This window comes from Nymphaea colorata, chromosome 6 (genome assembly GCF_008831285.2).
Source record: "Nymphaea colorata isolate Beijing-Zhang1983 chromosome 6, ASM883128v2, whole genome shotgun sequence".
Lineage (NCBI taxonomy): Eukaryota > Viridiplantae > Streptophyta > Magnoliopsida > Nymphaeales > Nymphaeaceae > Nymphaea > Nymphaea colorata.
This window is the reverse complement of record NC_045143.1, coordinates 484,184-507,086: the sequence shown is the minus strand read 5'-3', so window position 1 is coordinate 507,086 and position 22,903 is coordinate 484,184. Positions and strand designations below refer to the sequence as shown.

Sequence of the window (22,903 nt, the reverse complement as noted above, 5' to 3'; positions counted from 1 at the left end):
CGGCTAACTAACCCAAAGGGTTGGTGGGAAAATTGGGTGACCGAGCTTAGAATTGGGTCGCCATCTTCCTGCGCGTGCTTTTGACTGTGATATTGGTCGATTGGGTGATCCACGGATTCGTATTTTTAATTCCCCTCTTTATGTGATGCAATCTTAAAAGAATGATTTATTTAAGTTCAAGTGGTTGAGCAAAGTGGTCTTTTCTCTCCTTGCTATTCCATTCCAAGAAGAGCTGATGCAAATATATATAATTTTTTTTCGTATGTTCTTTGACATGGTCCGTTCTCTGAAGATTTTATTCAAATCACTCAAATTTGTTTGATACGTAGGCTTCTAAATGTTGCATGGGCATGGCTTAGTTGATCAAGTTGGGCGCATGAAAGCCTCACATTATTCGTTTCAATTCTGCTAGTAAGAAATTATTCTTTGAATTTACCTCAAAATTACGGGAGATTCGTTGAATGCTATAACATAGCGTTTTATGAACATGCTTCAATTTTTAAGATAGATTTACAACACAATTTGTCAGTGGAGCACTATAACACCGTTCTATAAAACTGTTTCAATTTTTGAGATAGATTTATAACACAATTTTTTATTATAAAAAAAACCTTGTATGTGTTGTGTTTACAGGCCAAAGGAAATGAAACGCTTCATCAAGTTGACGATGCTCTGGCTCTACACTATGCCTTGACACAAACTTAAACCTTACTTTGTCTTTGTTTGGATGAACGGTAGGCTTGTGCATGTTAAAAAATAAACTCATATATTCAATAATCTTAGTTTTGTATAAAAGAAGTCAATTGCTTTCGATTTTTCTTTTCAAATCTAGAGTGGCTTGATCCTCCACATGGTTAGTTCACAACTTGTCAAATTCCGTGTGTTTCAAAATTTTTGGTCTTTGATGAGCTATGGTTGTGCTTGACACCAGGGGCTGAGTCAAGGAGAGGTCCGTAAGGGCCTTGGCGGCACTTCAATTATTTTTTTAAATTTACATGTAAATTTTGAAAATTTTCATTTTTTTGTATAAAAATTTTGGAAAATTAATATTTTGTTTTGTTTGAAAACTTTAATTCGGCTCTTCGTATGAATTTTTTTTTTTTTACTCTGTCCCTACCTGACACCGTTTTCTTCTAGTTCTTCACGGAAAAACATTCAGAAAAACAATTCAACATGCATACCTATGTGTTCTGTTCAGGTCAAGATGCCAATTTATGTAAAAGCAAATAAAGTATCTATATACAATTATTTGTCAAACTGAGAAGTTTGATTGGTATTGTATTTCCAAATGTTTAAAAGCTGACTTTTTTCAATAATCTGGAAAAGTGCGCTGTTTGAAAATTTTGGGAAAACCAAGAAGGGTATAGGCTTTGAATTTTTAATTTTATCCCAGCGTGGGTATTTCTTCAAAATTCCAGAATTTTCTTTTCTGGTGTACTCTCCGGGTTCTATCGGTCAGAATATTGCATTTTCAAACCCATATTAATCGGAAACATTTTGTCCAACGTTTGACATAAATGGTAATAATGGTTGCAGGTCTTGAAATTCAAGAAAGTTTCCACCAATCTGGCAAACCAACCTCCGCTTACCCATGGAATTTCAGGTGGAAACGAAACTACAAATTTTTTGTTAGAGGTAGGCATGGGCATCGGGGTAGGGCCAGCCCGTTTGAGTCTTGGATTTGGATATAGTCAGCCGACCAGCTACCCGGCCCGATTATTAACGGGCCGGGTAGGGCCGGGTACCGGGCTGGGTCAATCATGTCCGAGGCCTGACCCGGCCCGTTTTGTTATCTGCCCAGTCAAGCTTCAGACATGAAGTTGGTTCCAAGAGAAGAAAAGAGAAAGGGGAAAGAAAGCTAGGCCAAGTAGCGTTTGACCAGAGTAATCCTACCAAAAAGGAGAGCAATTTGTTTTTAGTTCAAAGATTACTATCCAGAGCTAATGTTGTTAAAGCAGTGCGACGACGATGACGGACCAGCAGTGCGGCACGGTATACTATAGACCACCAGTGCGACGGCTAATGGCGGGGACGGTGGTCGGTGGATAACTGAGGCACAATAGCGCAGGCTGCACAATCTCTCCCTTTCAAATGAAAAGGGAAAGAAGATTAGGTTGAGTTTTCTCGACCTAAGCATTATCGGTTAGGTCAAGTTTTCTCGACCTAAGCATTATCGAGCCCCAACTTAAAACCGGGACCCGACCCGTTTTAAATTTTTACCGGGCCGAGCGCAACGGGCGAAAGCCGATGTTAGCAAATCGCGGCCCGGACCTGGGGCCGGCGACCCGCCCGACGCCCAGGCCTAGCTAGAGGGTACTATTTTACAAATCCTTATGTTCTAACAAGTACAATATATAAAAATAAATAAATAATTATAAAGCATATATATATATGCCCGCAATTTAAAAAACAAAAAGTTTTATGAAAACCAAGTATTCATGTAAATACGGGACCAAATTTTAAAACGTACTTGTTAACTCATTTTAAAACATACTTGGGCGACACAACTTTTCTACCAACAATCTTACTTTTGAAAGGCTTTGATCGCACTAGATTGCATTATTTGAACCTCTACAATTGATAGCTATCTCACGATGAAGCAATGAAGAGTACTGTCCTCCTCCTATTTTCCATTTCCACCATGTCTCGTCTTTTCTCATTTATTATAAAGGTGAGCTCTTTCTTATCCATCCTTTTCCTATGGAAGGCTAATATTTTCGGAAATAATTCATCTGAGGCCAATTATTTCTTTGATATCCCAAATAACATAATTGTCCTGAAAAAACATTTGGAGGCTCAATTTAACTAGATTACTCAATAATCTCATCTCGATCAGCCATTTGTGTGGAATATGTTAAGGGGACATTTAATAGTCTCATATTTGATACGCTTAAGATGTAAAAACCATGATCCGAATGATTTAAAGGGTAGATCTTGGGTTTGATCTAAAATCCGACTTCTTTTTCAATACAAAAAAAGTAAGATAAAGATTTAAAGTGTAGATCTTCGGTTTGATCTAAAATCCCTAATTTGATAAACAATAGATTTTAGTATTTCAAACATAGCGAAACGCCCTACTTGCACAGTAAACTAAGCGGAACACAACCTTTCACCTCATCTTTCGTCAAACTTCACGTTCCCAATTGACAGTTTCGGTAAAAAGTTCAGTGCAATAATTTGAAAGGAAATGGTAAGCTTCCAATATATTGTTAAACCAAAGGTCCCCAAATGAAACATTCCCTATCATTTACTTCTGTAGTGATACCACATCGACATCACCATCATCGAATTCAACAAATCTCTTTCGGCCTCAAATTTCTTTCCCTTCTTATTTAATATGAAACAGGACTCATGATAACAGCCAACTTTTATATATATATATATATATATAAGATGTAGAGAGAGAAGTGGTGAGGTTTGCTAGCAGAGGGTGGTGATTGAGATGTTACATGATAGAGCATGCATGTGGGTTGTCATCACTGAAGAGGGAAGCGAAGCTCTCATGGGGGTCGGGGGTGCCGGAAGTGGCAGCAGCCGGAGCTGCAACTTTCCGGACGAAGCCAGGGGGTGCTTTCTTGTCATAGGTCCCCGCAGCGTAGGGACAGGTCACCAAGTTGTAGGGCACGTAGGGCCAGAGCTCCGGCCGCTTCCCGGTGCTCCTCACCGTCTTCAGCACCTTCTTTGCGGTCACGTAGCCTTTCACCACCACCCTGTTCTGTTTTCTGATCACATCCACAGACTTCACCCCTGCATCAAATAACAAAACCAGTCGTCGAATTCAAAATGACAATACTACTTCCCTCTCTCTAATATCCCTCCCCTGTTTCAATGAGAAAAAGGATTGTTGGTAGATAGAGCTGCTATAGGGCAACATTAACAGGACATGATCCAGTTCAAATTGTTGGAAAAAAAATCATAGCATTTCTTCAATGGGCAACGTGTTTGAAATTACCAAAGTATATAGAATGTCAACCTAGCTTCGAAACATTTGATCCGTAACAAAAAAGATGATGCCCAAAAAACTTTTCCGATGTTCGTAAGTCGATTGGAATTATCTTAATTTTGTCAGCTGTAGCAGGGAGAGGCAAATAGAAGATCAATCGATATAGGAAGCAAGAACTAGCTGCGTTTCGAAGTTGAAAATATTAAAGGGCCAAAACATCGACAAATTTATAATAATAATAATAATCAGAAGGAGGAAGAAGAAGAAGAAGGGCAAAAGATCGAAATGATTCCTTCTGGTAAAGATGCAGTGAGCAATTGAATTGGGTGACTGTTTCGAGGGGATCATGTATTATCGTATATTTATATTCTCCATAGTTACTCTACCGTCTGTCTTCTTCATTTCGGCCACTCGAAGGAGATTCATGAGTAGCTTATCATCACTCATCACGAATTGTCTGACCTCCATTGATGAAAAAACTGCACAGATGATGAAGGACCAAGACGCCCATCTACTCAGGCATTCCAAATGGGTATTTAATTAAGAGGATAACAAGTTTCTTACTGAACTCCGTAGACAAGATATGACAGGAGAAATCATGATGAAGGATGTACCTTTCATAGACGAAACCGCGTTTCTAACTTTCCTTTCACAGCCATCGCAGTCCAGCCTCACCTTGAGCTCCACTGTCTGAAAAATGAAATGGTTATTTCCCGGAAGAAAATGAGGCAGTAGAGGGGAAAATCTGGGAGAAGTGGAAACAGAAACAGAAGTTAGAGGGAGATGGAATTAAAGACCTGCAACGTTTTTTTCTTGTTGCTGGTGGAAGTGACGGTGCAGAAGTTAGAGAGATAGTCCAGAGCTCCCATAGTTGCTTCTCCGTCCTTTTTTCACCCACACAGAGAAGGATTGCTCATGAGAAGAAGGCCATGCATGCATATATACGCATGCAACCAATCAAGAAAGAATATTAAAAAATGAACGAATTATGAGGAATGGGGGGCGGATGCCCACATGCCCGGGGAAGTTTTCCAAATCCATCCATGTCTTCTACACAAATCATAGATTTCACCCTGCCTCCATGAAAACACCCTTAAGTTTTTTCAAGGTTAATCTTGTTCAAGTAAACTGTTAAGTTAGAGAAGAATTATTGCTTTGTACCACTTAAAAAAGGAACATGCGAAACATACTAATTTTGTGTGCACATTTTCTTGCATAAATGGGCTTCTACCATCAGCAGCAAAATATTCATCTAACCGACTTGATATTAATAAAAATAACAGTTCAAATATATACTTGAGCTTACGTTATTATTTTGTATGGTTAAAAAGGCTAACTACAATTAATCAACAAGTAGTCTGCTTATATTAGTTGGAGTATTTAAGTTACTGACAGTGTAAAAGTTTAATTGACACACGGTTATCTTTAAATGATGATGTCGTATTAAAAAAAAAGGCATTTTTCTAAACGAAAACAAGCTTATAATCTCAAATACTTAATCTGAAAATAAATAAGATTTGCAAAAGTATGAAAAAAACCCATAAAAATCGGTTGCAAGTGATCATGGAAAGCAACATATTTGATGGGGAGGGTGGATGGTAAATATGAAGAAGCCCTGACCCAATGCTTCAATTTTCATAGGCGCGATGAGATCATGAAGAAAGAGGGTACATGATGGAGCTAGGAATGCCAAAATGACTAGCTATTTTGCTGAAATTCATCCCTGTATCAAGCGTCACATTCATGATTCTGTTTCTGTGGAAAAAGTGGATGCTGCAATAATCTGCAATATGATCCGCGCGATCAATATTTTATTGTTAACATTACTGTTTGATGGCTTTATCTTTCTTCGAACACACTGACGAGATTTTCCTAATGCTTTTTCATGTTCTTTTTTATAAAAAATTATGCATCCATTCGTTCTGTCTGTTCAGTCATTAATGTTGTACAGTATGTGACTACTGTTTTAGCCCGACATAGATAAAGTCCTACCACTGATCCATCAATGTTTGTCCAAATCATGTTAGTTGTTGATATATATATATATATACCTACCACTGACCCATCAATGTTTGTCTAAATCATATTAATTGTTGATATATATATAACATATCTCTCAGAGAGAGAGAGAGAGAGAGAGAGAAATTTGTAGGTACCAGACTCTGTATTAGATCACTAAAGAACAATCTTCACCATTGACCTTTGGAAGATGGATGATTGAGTAAAAAATGAAATAAATGGTGCATCTGCTTATCAATATGCAATTTTTCTATCTTGATATACCGAATTCTCGAGCACGATTTCAATGCTGAAGGATATTGTAAGCACTGCAAAATGGGATTATATTGGTCGTTCTAAGAGTTTAAGAACTTCCTAAGATTTTGAAATTTATAACTCTGTAGTGTTATTTTTTCTCTGCAATCATAGTTAACAGTGTGGATCGCTTCATCTGTTTCAGTTATACCTGTAAAAGGAAAAAACAAAAGAAACACATCAGCTTATTTGGCAGCTATCAGTAAATCACGCATTGAGGTCTGAATTGAATGGTTATTAATCACTTGATATTTAAGCAGTCGGCGCCTCACAGATTTATATATGATGCATAAAGTCGGGGTGAATATGGTGGAGGTTGGACGAGAATGAAGTAAGGCGTTTCGTGATCATCTAACCTTCTAAGTGTCTGCCCCAACTCCACTTAGCTTCTTAAAAAAGAAAAAGGGAAAAAGAGATGGAGCCCAGCTCTGCATGATTGCCCAAAAGAAAGACAATTACCATTAAACTTTGTCCCACACAAAGTCTAGTTCTATACAATTAAATGAGCATTGGTCACCAGTGTGAACAGCAGTGCAGATTAAGGAAGAAAATTTTCGTGGCAATAATATTGTCATGACAGCAGTAAAGTACCTGCCTGGTTCCTTTCAGGAAATCCATAATCATATTTCCAATCTGTAGTTGTTTATGATACATGTCAATCATGAAGCAAACGCATGCATTCCTAGTTCTGCTCCAAAACCATAAGCAGTGGCATACACCAGTACATGAGATTTGGAGTTCATGATCTCATCAAGCTAATATATATCCTTTGTTTATATATTCCGATATGGAAATTCCTGCTCTTCTCAAGGAGCCTATGCTTCAGTATTTGATTCATCCGATAACTAATTAGGTATCTAAGTCAAGTTTGTTCATTCAGGTGGCATTTTCTCTCATCTAGAGATGTTTTTTGCCGAAATCTTTGAACTTTTTTGTGCATTGACCCTCTGAAAAGGAAGAAACTTTTCCAAAGGATAGTTTCCAATAGCTGGTTCTTAGGCAAGGTATCAAGGGGATTGACTGGATAACCTCTGGTTTCGTTTCCAAGGACTTGCAGGATTTGATTATGAAACAAAATAGTTTTTTGGCAAAGATTGTGCATGGCTGCATGTGAACCCGAAAGCTTTACTTTTTTGCGGATTCTTGGTCTATGGTTAGACATCATCTCCATATTGTTGGAGTTGTTTCCCTTTTCTTTTAATGTTTTGGTTTGCTTCGGGGTCTAGGTGGACTTACGCTGTATCTTTAAACTCAAGTATCACACTTGCTTTAAACTCGTGTCACACTTGCTACCATTTGCAGTCTAAAAGAAGAACACATCAGAACATTAGGACGACCACGAGATTTGAACCTCATACTTCTGCTTGGGGATGTGGGAATCGTGTCCCTATTCTGTTCTTCTGCTTGGATGATTCTGGTTTTCACAACATCCACCGCTTCTTGGTAGCAATAATATTGCTAAACAACTGAAACCGAGGTGAAATTCGTCGCCCCTGCAACCAATTTTTGCTTAAGATCTTTCCTGTCTCATAAGAACCGAATATTGATGCCGTGAAAGATCAACTCATCAAAGGCTCAAACCTCATGAATGCAGTATCACATACTTGAGAAATAGTTCAGAAAATCTTGTTGCACCCAACTTCATAAAATGAAATTATAAATAACATAGCATTGGAATAACGATCTTTTTGTTTTCAGTTATTACTTGGATATATATATATAACCAATAATCCTACCACTACATTTTTCATTTGGCAATATTATTGTTCGGTTGTTATTTCATATGACATGGTTCAATTGAATGGATCTTGAAGTTGAAACAGGACTAAATTTTAATACATGAATGAGGTAAGTTTGTGTTGCTATAATCAGAGGCAAGAATACGCATTATCCAGGTTTATCCGAATAAAAACTAGGAGTCTACCCACTCTAAAGTTGATACCCAGCGTTTCTCTGGAAAATGTTATCAATTCAAAACAACCGATGGTATGCTTCTGAATATAATTTTTAATGGGAAATTTCAGGTCAGACTAGAACACGATAACCAACCTACTTTACCAGTTGTACGTTCAATAAAGTCAGAGGTTAAATGTAATTGACTTAAAATTGGGTCTGTTTTGAAAATATTTCATGTCATTGACTTCAGTTTCGTAAATTGTACTCCAGGCCGAAGAAAGGCGCCCGTCTGTCTCTCTCTCTCTCTCTGGGGAAAATAAGAACCCTAGGCGCTGGTTTTTCTCGCTCGCCGGAAAGCGGTGCCGGAGCTCGCCGGAGTACAGTATGTCAGCAGCGAGCGGGTTTCAGCCTTTCCCTTCCAACGCAAAGCAAGTCTTGGCGGACCTCAAGAGCCTGAATCCCTCCCTTGTGATAAGGGGAGGAGGGGATTTGACCGGCGGGTTCTCCGAGAGGTCCCCTGTCCTGCTGTCGAGAACGCCGGATTTGTTCGCTAGCGCTGGCCAGACGCTCTCTGGGGCAGTTGATAGAGAAGCTCCTGCAATTGGTGCGAGAGTCGGAGGGTTGGACGTTTGCGCGGCCGTCCCGGTACAGGCCGCTCTGCCTGAGAAGCCGGCATCGGAGATGATGGCAGTCAACAGGCCGGAATGGCTGCCGGCCGGGTGGACAACCGGGATCAAGGTCCGGACCAGTGGAGCAACGGCTGGAGCGAGGGATAAGGTAACCCTAAAGGCCTAAACTACCAGTGTAAGAATGGCGACAATGCAAAATGAAGGAATTTTTCCCCGTTTCATCTATTGTTTTCTTAATTCGTTTTATCTCGATCCAATGAGTAAATAGATATGTAATAAAATTCTACCTATGTTGTCTGGGATGGATGAGTTTCCTGTCTTCTTGTCGCGGATTGTTGTTACAATCATTCGATTTGTGGTCCCATTTTTTTACTTCTGGATCTATGAAGCCCTTTGTAGGGCATGAATTTATTTCGTTAGATAGATGAAGTTGCAGCCTGGCCCTTAGTTGCCGGTTAATAGGTGCGCGTTCATCCAAAATCATGGATGCTGCTGCACTTTAGCTGAAAATTTTGAAATTGAATGTGTTATAAAGAATCAATTAATTCTAATCATTCTTATGTTCCTTAGATGTTTCAATGCTGCTCGAGAAATGTAATCGGTTATTTCATATAACCTGTAAAAAAAGCTTCAATGCTGAAAGTATTCCAATATGTTTTCTTTTTGAAGAATATTACAAATTTTCTAGCATTAATCCTGAAAATTTCTCCGAAATGTCGAAAGGCCAGCTACTTCCTCCCTGTTTAACGTTTCTCCATCTAAAAAATTTTTTTGTCACATCAACGAACCATCCACAAATATAGGGGGCTCCGTGTGGGTGTGTTTGTGGGGGAGGGAAGCAAGTGGTAGCAAAGGCAGATAAGTAGAAAAAAAGTTATGAATGCTTACATGCACATCACTGGGTTTTATATATTTTGGTAATTTCTTCGAATGAGAATTGCTACCTACTTGATCATAGTTTCTGATTGTGCAGTATTTCTATGACCCAGTTTCAAATAGGCGGTTCCGATCCAAAAAAGAGGTTTTGAGCTTTCTTCAAACTGGGAAGCTAGGAAGGTACAAACCTAAAGTGCGGAAGGAATCAGATGCCCATTCGACACACTCGACAGACAAAGACCTTCCTGTGAGTCTTAGCTACATAGAGCTTCTTTGATGCAATATTGTCGGTTTTGGCTTCTCCCCGTCGATAACCAGACCATCTAATTGGGAAGGAAAGTAAAAAAACTGTCAATTTGAACAATGGTTGTTGAAATAGCTGAGAAGTTTATTCATGATAATTGCCTTTTTCACATTGATCTGAAAGGCACATTTCATAGTCTTCTTTGCTCTTTACTGTTTAGACTAGTGTGCTGTGGTCCGAATTCCTGAACACTTGCTAACATGTACTGATGCGATAAACTTGCCTTTGGGTAGGCTGGCTTAAACTCCAAGCGGAAAAAATTTGATTTTTTCAGTAGACCAGCAAAGGTTAGATGGGTTCTTGATGGGCCAAATGGGTCATGGACGCCATTTATTGGTGATGAAGAGCTATCCGAATCGACCAAGAGGGCATGGATGGACGCTCTTGTACTTGATGGAGATGAAATGGACGCTTTCAAAGAGTAATTTCTCCCGAACTGGCTTATTCATGATTTTGAGAAGATAAGTAAAATTTTGGGTTTTACAGTGTGACTTCATGCTGGTCTGCAGATGATATCCGACTGGAAAGAATTTGGAGCGCTGAAAGGGCTCTGCTGCATTGGTGCGGTTGCAGATAGCACAAGCTTCTTCTTTCTCAGCCTGAGATTCTATTGCAACAGAGCAATAAATTTGCACTACCGTTCTACACAAAAGTTTATGGATTTCCCTGCTGGAGGTCAGTTGCGAGCGTGCTGGTCTTGGCGAGATCTTGTGATGTCTGTCTTGCCAACAGAGAATCAAGCAGAAGGCCTGTCAGATTTATTCATGAGCAAATAAAGGATGACCCGGATGGAAAAAAGCATGTATCCATGGAAAGAAAATGAGCGTGCGCTCTATTATGCAATCCTGAATTTTGCGTTTGCTACTGCTTCGAAGCTGCATAGAAAATTGGTAGCGGGAGTTTCATGTGCGCGAGTTTCGCTTGGACTGCATTGCAAATGTCGTGGGAGACCTTGTAACACCATTTTAAACTGAAGACAGAAGTTGTATGACAGAAGCGTTGGAATGGACATTACAATTTATAAGATACTGGGGCTCACTTTTTAGTAACCAAATAATTAATTGAAGAGGTGGCATAACTAGGAATATTATTTCTTGGTTTCACCCAGATACGATGGTCTTAGATGCTTCTGTTTGTGGAATCTCAGAAGTGATGTTATTATAAGCTCTTCTGGAGAAAGTTACGTAAGAGTGGTATCACTATGATGCTAAGTGCAAGTAGTTTGATGCAAGTGTTAGTGTAATAGAAATTTTCGGTATCCATCTGCATAATTTATTTGGCTGAGATTGAAGAACAAAGAATGATTTTCTTGAGGGGATCTATTTCAACTGCCCTTGAGTTCTTTGCAAGGGTTCTGTCAAATTCATATCTGACCTATAAGTAAGCAATTAACGCATTACTTGCGTTATTGTCATTAAAAAAATCATCCTTAGGCTTCATACTTTTAAGATAACTCCAACCTTTTTTTGTTAACCATGGATATTCGCTTACCATGCTCATAATATACTCAGAAAAGATGGGTTAATGTCATATTGGAAATACAGGACGTTCGCAGAACATCTATTGCCCTTGTACAGCTTGAAGCTAACTTTACCCACTGGATCTTTCCCCGTTCACAAACATCTGCGTTTAGCACCAATTTCTACACCACACTTACGAATCATTTGCCACAAGGCAACGGAACAATAATAAGAAATGTGATTATATACAACTGTGACAATGACATTGTGACCTAAACCAACTATATCCCAATTACAAAATTTTAAAAAATGAAGGTGTAGGATATTTTATTAAATTTATTAGAGTAATCGTTTGATCTGATAGAACTTTTTTTTTCTGAAAAATATCATTAAAGATTATCAGATATTTCATAGAATAAACTAGTAAGGATCGGACACGTGCCAACAAGAAATGAATTCGTCCAAGGATTGAGCTCAAGCATTCAAGTGAAAGAGGCCAAGAATTCAATAATGGAACGGCTATCCCTGAGCCACAATTTGCCAATTAAAGGGAAGGAAAACGAATCAGATGTTTCGTGATCCTGTCCCCTCTTGGCCTTGGATCATCTCAATGAGAGTGCAAAAATCAGCCGAAAATGGAAAAACAAGAAACTGTGGATTTTATGTGCGATTATGATGAAATTTCTCAGGGAACATTGACTCTGACAAGCTAGCGTACGAATTCTGTTTCCTTTTTCTTGGAAGGCTGGGGAAAGCCATGGCTTTCTTTGAGGTAAAACACAGACCATGAATTTCAGTTTTTAAATACCAAGCTGCCCAACAACGTCTCAGAAAGGCAAATGTATATGGATGTCCGCTTGATCACATCAAGGAAAGATGATAAAAATCAACAAGAGAACCAGAAAACAGTACCCCAAAGGAACTCATGAAGCCGTATGAACGTGCCTCTGCCTGCGAACAGCCAAACGAGGAGTTCCTTCTCTGAATGATATCTGGAGATTGAGATCTGGTTTCCATTCCTCAGGCCTTTCTTTTCCACTTGGCTATTAGTGCATATGGACTGCAAAAAGCAGAAAGGAAATGTGTCAAGAAGAGCACAGCAAACTAGATCTTGCGACCTCATTCCTGTTGAACTACAAATCCTCGAAATGTTCATTGTGGGAGAAAGTACTAAACTTTTGTTAGTTTTCTTCGGGATAATCAGTAAGATTCCTCAAAAAAAGAAAAAAAAATCACTTCATTTGCATGTATACAGTAAAAAACCATAAAAACCATTTTTGTCATGTAACTATAAGAAACATTTTTCAAATGTGTGATGTTCCAAAAAATAATGTGTTTAATTCAGCATTATCTCGGCCTTGGAAAATTTCACTATAAACTACAGTATTTCAAAGCTACAATGACATTTATGGTTGGAATCAAATCTCACCAATAACAGTGCATTTTGGTCAGCCATTCAGTTCAGGTGGATACGACAGATGAGATCCAATCTGCTCAAGAAATTTCATCAACCGCATATGCTTTGCCATCCACTGCTCCATTAGCTTCTGCTCTTTGACTTCTGCCTCTTTCCTGATGCACTGTAGCTGTTCCCTGTACTCTACATCCATTCTTTCTAGTAATAGTCTCTGCTCTTCCCTCAGTGCACGCACCTTTGACTCTATTTCTTCCATCTTCTCTAACCGTCTAGATTCCTTTTCTGACTCAAGCTGCAGCTCTAACCTCTTAAGTCTCCATGCTGCTTCTTTCTTATGTGCTATCCATTGATGGTGGCCTTCTTCTAATTCCTTGCAGCATTCAATGAACTCAGACAACTGAAATCCATTGCTAGGATGCAAATTGCCAGGAACAACATCAGGTCGTTCTGGACAAATCCATGGTACAGGGGTTGGTGAGACTGTGCTTCCGGAAGTAGCTGAAGGAGACAGAGTAAGGGCTACAGAAGGAGAGGATGGCCGAGCAGAAGACAACCATGGCGGGAGCATAGGTGTAGAAACTGAAGGGGGAGGTGAGATGGAGTGAAGGAAACCATCAGAAGCAGCCATAAAGAAGCAGCTATTCTGATCAACAGGGCCACCAAGTGAAGGGATAACAGTGTGTGGCTGTCTTTCCTTCACAAGCTTCTCTGCAAATGTCTCAAGTATGTGGTCGTACTTCCCACTCTCAAGGGTGTACTCAGCCTTGCTCTCCCGTTGTTCTCGTAATTGTCTCTCCTTGAACACCTCCCACCACTTGCCCAGCCTCTTGGCAGTTCTTCCAGGAATCTCGGCAGCGATTTTCTTCCACTTGTTTCCGTGCTTGGCCTGAAGATGAATTACCAGCCTCTGCTCTTCCTCAGTGAGCGACCCCTTCTTGATTCCAGGTTTCAAATAGTTCTTCCACCTCTCTAAGCAGGACTTAGCATCCCTGTTAAACTGGGGTTTGTTCATCCGCTGGGAAACCAGGTTCCATTCACGAGGTCCGTAATGCTTCACATAAGCATATAGTAAAGCATCCTCTTCAGGCTTCCACCGCTGCCTCTCCTTCATTTCGAGCATTTGGTTCCAATTTTATCATCATCTTCATAATATATCTGCATAAAAATTGAATTTAAAGATCAATAGATTATCCCAAAAGAACTGAGGAAAAGTCTGTAATTCACATTATCCATAAAGAAATTCCTGTACGGGCATGGATTATAAAAGCAGGCAGACTGACTGACAGATCACTCACTTTCATTGCTTATGCCAAACAAAAAGTACACAGCGACCAAACAACACAAATAGAGAATAAGAAAAAACATAAAGAAGCATAAGATGTCAAGGTACAGAATGAGTTGGATTCTCTTGTCAATGAACAGATATACTGGGACAAGTACATGCTTTGCAAAAGATGACATAGCAATTAGAAAAACCAATAACGTTGTCAGCATTAGGTGTATGCAGCTAGGAATCCTCCTGAGAAAAGACCCCACAAAGGCAACTCAGAAAGTTGCTAATCCCCCAGCCATTGCAACTGATTTTGGTATCTCATTTTGACATCACACGGTCTTAATATAAGAAGAACAAAATGTAGAACTGAGAATGCAACCACATAGTAGCTGAAAGAAAGGGTTCCACATTCTTGTAAAGCTCTGGGAAAAAATGTAAATGGTCCTCTTCTACTATCCCCGGAGACCATCTAACTGATTCAGTAACCTCCATCCCCTCCCTTCGATACCAGCGAACCGATTCAGTAGCTGCCATCCTCCCCTACCATCATGTGCACAGAACACTTGATTCTGGAAGAAACTAGAAGACATGATACCCATGCACCTACACAAACATATTTTCCACCGGAGGACACTCTCTAGGACCCATCAACTAAGGGTAGTTTGAAGCCTGAAATATTCAAAGTCCAAGATGAGATGAGCATGATCTGTCAAAACAAAATTGTGCAATAAGTTTGAGGTTTAGAAAATCAGCAAACAAAATCCCATGGAGGAAAATTGGAAAATCGAATTTAAAAACTTGAGAAGACAGACTGCAAGAGGGAAGAATGTATTGGTAAGAAGCATAGAAGCAATAGCAACTGTTGTAGATCAGTAGGTTCCAGTAGGAAGTGAGAGATGAAGTACTAGATGGACAAACGCTAACACCTGTGTCTCTTACCTGAGGTTGATCTGGACTTTGGGTTGCATAACAAAATGCAAAAACTAAACCTTCACCTCTTCCTGAAGATGCGGATCAAAATTGCAATATGAAACGTAAAATAAATGCAGGACAACATTGTCCCAACTTGGAATGTTGGTATTTGGGAATTCCTCTATAAAAAAGTTTTAAGAAAGCATCAGCATGAACAGATTACAACTCGGTTAACATGATGCTATTCCTGATCAAGATAATGACCGACAAGATTGAAAGTGGCTTAAACACAAACAATTAACAAGATTAGTTTGAAAAACACACTAAGTCAGCTAATATTCAGCAGATCAAAAAGCATAATGCACCTAAGCGCATGTGTTAAACTAGATGTTGACTACCATAGTCTAGTATCAACTTCTGCTGCACTGACACACTTTTAGCACTTACTGGGCTCCAAATCTTTTGTATTTACCTGGATACAATTCACTTAAAGTTCTCTCAACCACAATTATGTCATCATGGTTAATGACGATTTAGCACTCTGGAATTTGCAAAGGAAACCTCAGAGAAACAACCCACACGTTAGGTTCTACAAGTCTGGAACTTCTTTTACCGCTACTGACCATGATAATATGCCTTCCTCAAAACATTCTTAAGGACCTGAGAACTAAGGAGGCATCTTACAATGGACTGTGACAAACAGACTCACAAGTACCTTAATCAGGGGATGTGGAAATTAAATCACATTATTCATCCGCCACTTTGCCGATAGGTGGCATTTTATTCCGAGGCCAACCTAAAAGCCCGAAAAGTTCTTCAAAATTGATAGCCTCTTCGTATGCCAGAGAACTAAAACTTGGTAAAGAACACTATAGCTCTAGTGCTACAAATGTGTCCCTATACAGAATCTAGGAAGGCACAGACTAATTATGTTAGACATAGCTATGGAAATGATAACATTATCGTTAAACAGATACAATGTACAACACCACCACTGCATATTGTCAAAGGATATGAAACGAGCAACCAGGGCAGGCAGCAGCAAGACCTGGAGGAGTAACAAGCACGAATTTGAGAGAATTAAGACACGACATCTAAAGTCTTTCAAGTACTTTTTTTTTTTTTGGGCAATCTAGTTCTTTTTTAATCCTGTGGAATTTAAATTCCTCACACTGATGGGCCTACGTTCAAGTCGGAGAAAAGGAGTTCACTGCAATTAAACGGAGGCGTGAAACTCTTTCTGGTCGAACCCATACGCGGGCACACGGGGAGAGGAAGAGAGATCTACACCGCCAGAGTCGGAGGTTTCATGAGAAGGTACAAAATCCGGTACTCTTCTGGTTAGCGTCCCATTATGAAACAGAGCCACGAGCAATCCCCTGAGCACTTAAGTGCGCATTACGGTGATATCTTCAAATTCGCCTCCTTTTCTGCTACCCATGCGTTCTCAATCAACAAAATACTGTTGGTCTCTACTCTATGGGACCATCTTCTCCATCTCCTACCTACATGAAGCAAGAAGATGAAGAGGAGGATCCTGGAAGAAATCAATCACTAAACTGAAGGCATACAAGTCCCAAATCGAAAAACAACAAAGAAGAGAAATTCCTTTACCCACCTAGGAAAGTATCACAAAAAGAAGCAACAACAAAGAGTCCAGGAAGAGAGAAAAAAAGAAGAAGGTACCAGAATTTCAACTTCATCCGCAACGAAGCCGCCACCCCCACCATCACCGTGGGCTCCCGCCTCGTCTTCCTCCTCAACACCGAACCAAGCCAGAATTACCGGGTCCCCTCCCAGCCGGCCCTGGGCACCAGCGAATCGATGACGTTTAACGAGAGAGAGAGAGGAGAATGTCACGGAAAGAGCGGGAGAACGTGGTGGCGTAAGCAAAGGAGCAGATTCAGCATTAATTGGTTGCTTCGTTTTCTTTCGCACATATTGTTCTCATTATTTATTGCATGCAGCGGATACAAACAAAGCACAGCGAGAGAGAGAGAGAGAGAGTTGCATGTAAAAGAAGAGGAGACTCAGAGATTAAGGGGGCAGCATGTAAAACAAAAGAGTGAAATCTGAAGAGAGAGGGAGAGAGGGAAGGGTGGGACAGCACCACCCCACTAGCACCAAACTGAAGCAGCGGCTGCAGCACCGCCAGTGATTCTGCGCCGTACCCTCTCTCTTTCTCCCTCACTTTTTTCAGTGCTCAACACCACTTCAAAGCATCCTCTTTTTTATCTCTTCCCCTTTTTTTCACCCCTTTTCTGGCTCAGCGGTGATTCTGAAGCCACCTGTTTGCAGAAAAGGAAGAAAATCACCCATCACGTCTCGAGATGATACGGAAAAATTCTGGAACTTGCATGCTTTAACGATATATTTTGATACAAACGAAAAGGAAAGTGTCTGCCTAATCCTGTGGATGCGTCCCACTCGGTGATCCTTCCGATTTAATGAGCGGAAATGCTCGCCTCTGGAGCTTGGCAGCTTCCCTAACTATTCAAAACTCAGTCAAGAGTTACTGATATATTGATTGTCACACTCTGGATTACTCCCATCTTGCAACTTGTTGAAGAACCTTAACCTCTGCAGTGAGAAGATTATTTTATCCTGTTAGAGAACTTGGTTCTTTCCTGGGATAACTTTCCAAGTGAGAAGATTTGGATTGTAAGACTTTCATTATTCATTATTTCCCTAGTCATTTCACTTTTTTAGATAAACGATGTCCCTTGGAGTTTTTCACTACCTTGTAGGTCACCAGAGCAGTAGGCCATAGGCCCTGCAGGCTAGCAGACAGTATTGGGGTTTCTTTTTCCCCTAACGACTTACATGTTTTTTCTGTTTGTGCCTTTTATGGGTAACGTCGCTAAAGAAGCCACGGCGAGAGAGAGAGAGAGAGAAAGGAACTTGACTAGACTTAATCGTTGTCGGTTTGTATTGGATGGCTATGCGCTAAAGATCACTTTTACTTCAGAAAACGCATCTTATTAAGAAATCTTCTCCCCGTCTTTTGCATAAAAAAGCGAAGAGCAATGTACCTTAGCAACTCTGTTTTGCTCGTACAGAAGCCGATAAAAGAAGTTGGTGGTCTCATTATATAAGGTTAAATGAGTTCCCCACAAGCCAATATTCCAGAATCACTCCAATTGCTTGTTTCGAACAAGGCCCAAACAGTAGGCGTGGGGAAGAAAGCGGAGGGACAGCAATAATTCAGAGCACCACATCGGACCAATAATTTAAAAGAAAACTTTTTATTGCGGATTATGATCTTTTGCTTATATTATATACTCCAATCCGGTCCTTAACTTATGTCTTTTACAACATAAACCTCTCCTTGATGATGATTGTAAAGTGAGTTATAGTTAAACCGTATAATGCTGAAAATGTAACCGTTAATGCTTTTCGGCTACTTTTTTAAGTTCAAAAGTGATAGATAATTCAATTGAAAACTATTACAAAAGTGTTTTTTACCATTTAAATATTAATTAATTCGTCTTAAAGGTTCATAGCTTAGCTGATTAGACTGATAGAATGGTGAAGCACCGGTCATCAGTTCAATTTAATAACCGCTACTTCCCTGAACTACAAACATTAGGTATGATGCTTAGTTGATGAGTGTTGTGCTCCTTGGTATTGAAGCAATCTTGTCCCTGTAATTCATTTAAAATTTATGTTTGAATTAAAAGTTAGAAACTGCAAGACTATATCTGAACATTTCTAAAAGGGGGACTTAAATTAAAAAACTTGAAACTACGGGTCTCGTATATGAAATTATGCTAAAAAGAAGGTTTGTGTATGAAATTTTCGCTAACATAAGACTATAAGATATTTCCTACCAGGTGTTTTCAAGCATTCTATGCATTGTTTCCCATCACATTCACTTGAGGTGTTCATACATCCATTCACATTTAACAAATTCATATCTGTCCTACTTCAATTTAAGTTTGTCAAAAAGGAAAAAAAAAACCTACTCAATGATCATGAGAAAAAATAACATGAGCTCATTTCGTTGTTTACAATTTACTGAAATGGCTACTGGAGAGAAAAACTAGAAAACAATATTGAAATGAGAAAAGTTTGATCGGCCAACAAAATGTCATGTAAGAAAGCGGAAATAGTTCCCTTGTGATGTGAGCCGCTATTGGCATGAATTGCTATACTTTCAAATATGGATTCAAACTCATAGGTCATGATATTATTGACATAAATTAAGATCCAGCGGAAGATGATATAAGATTTCAACCTAAACTCCAAATCAACCAAGTTTTCTTTTGGATTCGAATTTGTTCGGCATCCATTCTGCTTCAACAATACAATCAAACTGAATTCCTCGTTAGAGAGAGAGAGAGAGAGAGTGGGGGCTTACCGTGGGTGGCTAGAAGACAAGGCTGTGAGGTCCAAGGAAGGGGCCCGCCCAATAATGAAAAAACACCGGGGGCCCAGCCGAAGATGGCTCGGCCACGCCCGTGGGTCCACTCTGCCTCTGCCGCTGCCTGACGAAGGAGAGAGAGGGTGAGGGAGAGAGGGTCCGGTAGTCCGGGTTTCGCGGCGGGAAAGCGCGGCCGATGGGGACGCGACGGCAGCGCTTCGGGTGCCGTGCCGTCACCATCTCTGCCACCCCTCCGTCCACTCTCTCTCTCTCTCCCTTTTTAATTTCGAAGAACCTGTTAACCTCATCGGAGCCCACAATTTTACAAGACAACTCCGGCGACTGATTTCGGGATCGACAACTCCCTGATCGCGGTAAAAAATCTCCAAACGACGGTTCCGTTCTCAACCTCACGTCCAACTAAAGCCTCCTACGCTCTTCTGACGAAGGGAAATTTAGTTTCTCCTTTTTATGGAATCAAACGACTCGTCGGCCAGGACTTCCATGGATCCTTTTTCTCACTAAATCTACCAGCGAATGAGAAAAAGGACACATTGAGAGCCATGTGACATGAAATTTTCTAGATTGGAAAAGGCCCATGTTTTTCTCTCAAAGATGCTGCATAAGAAAAAGTGAAATTCATCGGCTGGATCGTTTTGCACAAGATGATGTAAAGGATCAAGCTGCATTGAGGTGGGACTGAACCAAGTTCGTATGGAAGATCCCCAGATGAAAAAAACCATCTAAACTTATGAAAAAAAAAAAACTGAAATTGGCTATATTATAGCTTGCCAATTTCTTGAATATGGTCTTCTTAGAATAACTTCTCCGGATATTCAGTGCCAATAAATGAAGAGTAACAGTTGTACAATGCATGTTCTCGACTTTTTGAATAATCAATGGATTACTCATCTCTGTCGACTTTTATTTTTCTTAGATCGGACCTGCTGTTATTTCAAACGTTGATGCCGAAGATCCTAAATTCAGCATGTTTTTCGCAAATAATTTGAAAACAATTCGATTCATTCAATGGCCGATGAAAATACCGATTGACGGCATATATGGCCAAGATATGTTTATTGCCCGCAGGTACACAAAATAATAATGCTTCTGTACCGGCTGAGTTCACCAACGGCAATTTTCTGAATATTTAGAAAAGAAAATGTGTGGCTATTTCTTCCAAGTTTACGACAATTTAAGAGGGTGTTTAGGTGGCAATTGAAACCAATTTTTACTTTGAAATTCAGGTTTTATGAGTTTTTAGATGCTATTAAATGGGTTTTGAGAGAAATCTTGTTTTGATAGAACCTGGATTTATAAAAGAGAGTGAACAGTAGATCCCGGTTCTATCCCAACTAGGCCTGACTCAGAGCAGCACCTCAAAACCAGATTCAGCTCGGTCCAGCCCTAGTCCCATTCTGAACCCTATGTTGAAGGTAGGTGAATGAGCCCAGTAGCGCCTATCCCTAGACACAGGCCAAATGTAAACAGATTAACCCTCTTTCACTCAGTCTTCCACATTTGGAAGAAAACAAAAAAGGCAGATCGGGTCTACTCGATGGCAACCATGTGTGGATCTAAGTTGGATCTTTTAGATCCAAATGAATAAGAACCCACGTCCAAATTACCATGCTCAATTGTTCTTATTTCTTATTGGATGCAACTCCTGCACATAGGATATGAGGAGATTTCTTGTTTAAGGAGAAAAATTTTTGCAATTGCGCAAAATTTTGTGTCAATGTATTTTAAAATTCAGAATTTGAAGTTCTATTTGGAACTTGTAGTCACACCCAGTAAGTTCAAAAGCTCGCAAATATATTATTGGTCTGGCTTAGTTGTATATGCACAAGATTTGATAACTCAAAACTTAAATTGGATATAAACGGGGAAATGAAGTCTTATGTCCCCATGTGTTCTTCTTGTGCATACAACAGAATGATGACAAATGCTTTGCGCAAAAACCTAGGGAATCAAGGAGCCTGAGTACTAAAGTTTGATTATGGATAAATCCAAAGTCAAAGATTTTGGTAATCTAAATCCATAGTTCGGGAGCTGTTGTTCGTCCTCTATCTCTGGATTCTGCGTCTGGATCATTTCCAGTACAAATTGTTACTTTGAGATTCCAAATATAGAAAAATCTGAAAATGTCCATCGTTTTTAGCAGTCCCACATGGATCCTATGTAAGTGTTACGTGTGATGAGATTTAGATCTAAGTGTTTCAATCTTGAGCACATGTTCAGCTTGGAAAGGTGATCTCTAAGTTAATTTCTCATTATAGTTCTTGAAAGTCCAATATGTTAATTTATATAATCTTTGACAGTAAGAAAAATCTATGAGTGCTGCATGAGTTTACCCCAAAGATCCAGTCAAATTAATGGAACATTAGAGCCAATGTTCCATGAATCTTTCCTAATCTTTGGTGCACCTTCATATAACAGACATAATAAAATGCCATTGCCGCCAAACGATCTCAGTGGTTCAGGTGCTTCTTCTTAATAAAACTCAATTCTTCATAATCGTTTGCTATTTTTTTTTTATCAAACTTTATGTACATAATCCACTTACAGAAAGATATATAACTTTTAGATCATACACTACAAGACATGTAATTTACCAAATAGACCATGTTGAATGCACATATACGATCTGATTGCAATAACAAATCATCTAGCTTGCTATGGTTTCTGTAATATGAGCCTAGATACTCAAGAAGCACCAGTTATTCTCTCGTTTGGCAGTTTTTTTTTTTTTATTTTAAATTGGACTTAGGGTTACCCATGGTTGATTGAATTTCTAAATCAGGAACAATAACGTTTCAAATGTTCTTGAATCCTTAAGCATCCCTGTAAGATTGCATTCTGAATAAAAAGAAGAAAAGAAAAAGAAACACAGAAAAGTGAGTGTTGTGAGCATGATTTGAAGATCCTGGACGTCCATGGACATGGATATGTAGTTCCCCAACAAGCAGCAATGCTGTAAATTGAGATGTACTGGAGGGAGGAAGGAAGAGTGGACCAGCAGAGAGAGAGAGAGAGAGAGGGGTTGAAGCTACTCCACTATACACATGGGCTCCCCTGACAGGGGACTCTGCAAGAAGACAGTACCGTCCCACCGACTTGAATTATATTTGCTTTCTCTCGCTCTCTGTGCAGGCAACAATCATTTCATTGCATGGAGGTGTCGCAGCACAGTGTGGGGGCTCAAACGTGAGCTCTGACTGATCGCCTTCTTCATCAACTCAATGCATTGACCCTGACGAAGTGGCAGCCTTCTCTCTCGCTCGAATTTCCTATCCTGATTCTTTTTTTATACTTCCAAAATTGTTGACTCACACTTATGTCACGGATACATGTAACAGTTTCTCCTTACAATTTGTTTTTTTCTTTCGAATCATTTCTACGTCGTTGATTGCTGAAAAACATTGCCGCTAAGATACGATAAAATAAGCAAACTTTTAGAGGCGTCGAAGTAGTAGTCGAACTTATTAGATAGACGTGCTGCTAAACAGACCACAAA

The 22,903-nt window shown here is 39.7% G+C and overlaps 3 protein-coding genes across 11 annotated transcripts; 1 reads left to right on the top strand and 2 right to left on the bottom strand.

Moving 5' to 3' along the window:
* Positions 1-3,302: 3,302 nt before the first annotated feature.
* On the bottom strand, positions 3,303-4,899 carry LOC116256222 (heavy metal-associated isoprenylated plant protein 20-like). 2 transcript variants are annotated; one of them, XM_031632515.2, is made up of 3 exons: positions 4,741-4,899; positions 4,558-4,633; positions 3,303-3,747 (listed from the first exon to the last, which is right to left on the bottom strand). In XM_031632515.2, the coding sequence occupies exons 1-3, from the start codon at positions 4,810-4,812 to the stop codon at positions 3,446-3,448; spliced, it is 450 nt and encodes a 149-aa protein (XP_031488375.1). In that variant the 5' UTR covers positions 4,813-4,899; the 3' UTR covers positions 3,303-3,445. The 2 variants fall into 2 exon arrangements, with proteins under 2 accessions (XP_031488375.1, XP_049934329.1); XM_050078372.1 differs by lacking the exons at positions 4,558-4,633; positions 4,741-4,899 and adding an exon at positions 4,330-4,466.
* Positions 4,900-8,414: 3,515 nt separating this feature from the next.
* Positions 8,415-10,989, top strand: LOC116255384 (methyl-CpG-binding domain-containing protein 5-like). 2 transcript variants are annotated; one of them, XM_031631181.2, is made up of 4 exons: positions 8,416-8,929; positions 9,755-9,904; positions 10,195-10,382; positions 10,471-10,989. In XM_031631181.2, the coding sequence occupies exons 1-4, from the start codon at positions 8,537-8,539 to the stop codon at positions 10,472-10,474; spliced, it is 735 nt and encodes a 244-aa protein (XP_031487041.1). In that variant the 5' UTR covers positions 8,416-8,536; the 3' UTR covers positions 10,475-10,989. The 2 variants fall into 2 exon arrangements, with proteins under 2 accessions (XP_031487042.1, XP_031487041.1); XM_031631182.2 differs by lacking the exon at positions 9,755-9,904 and having other exon boundaries at positions 8,415-8,929.
* A 1,068-nt stretch (positions 10,990-12,057) lies between these two features.
* LOC116256299 (transcription factor AS1) lies at positions 12,058-17,423 on the bottom strand. 7 transcript variants are annotated; one of them, XM_050078267.1, is made up of 4 exons: positions 16,710-17,423; positions 16,195-16,528; positions 12,851-13,993; positions 12,058-12,481 (listed from the first exon to the last, which is right to left on the bottom strand). In XM_050078267.1, the coding sequence occupies exon 3, from the start codon at positions 13,956-13,958 to the stop codon at positions 12,870-12,872; it is 1,089 nt and encodes a 362-aa protein (XP_049934224.1). In that variant the 5' UTR covers positions 13,959-13,993; positions 16,195-16,528; positions 16,710-17,423; the 3' UTR covers positions 12,058-12,481; positions 12,851-12,869. The 7 variants fall into 7 exon arrangements, with proteins under 7 accessions (XP_049934224.1, XP_049934225.1, XP_031488491.1 ...); XM_050078268.1 differs by having other exon boundaries at positions 16,209-16,528; XM_031632631.2 differs by having other exon boundaries at positions 16,314-16,528.
* Positions 17,424-22,903: the final 5,480 nt, after the last annotated feature.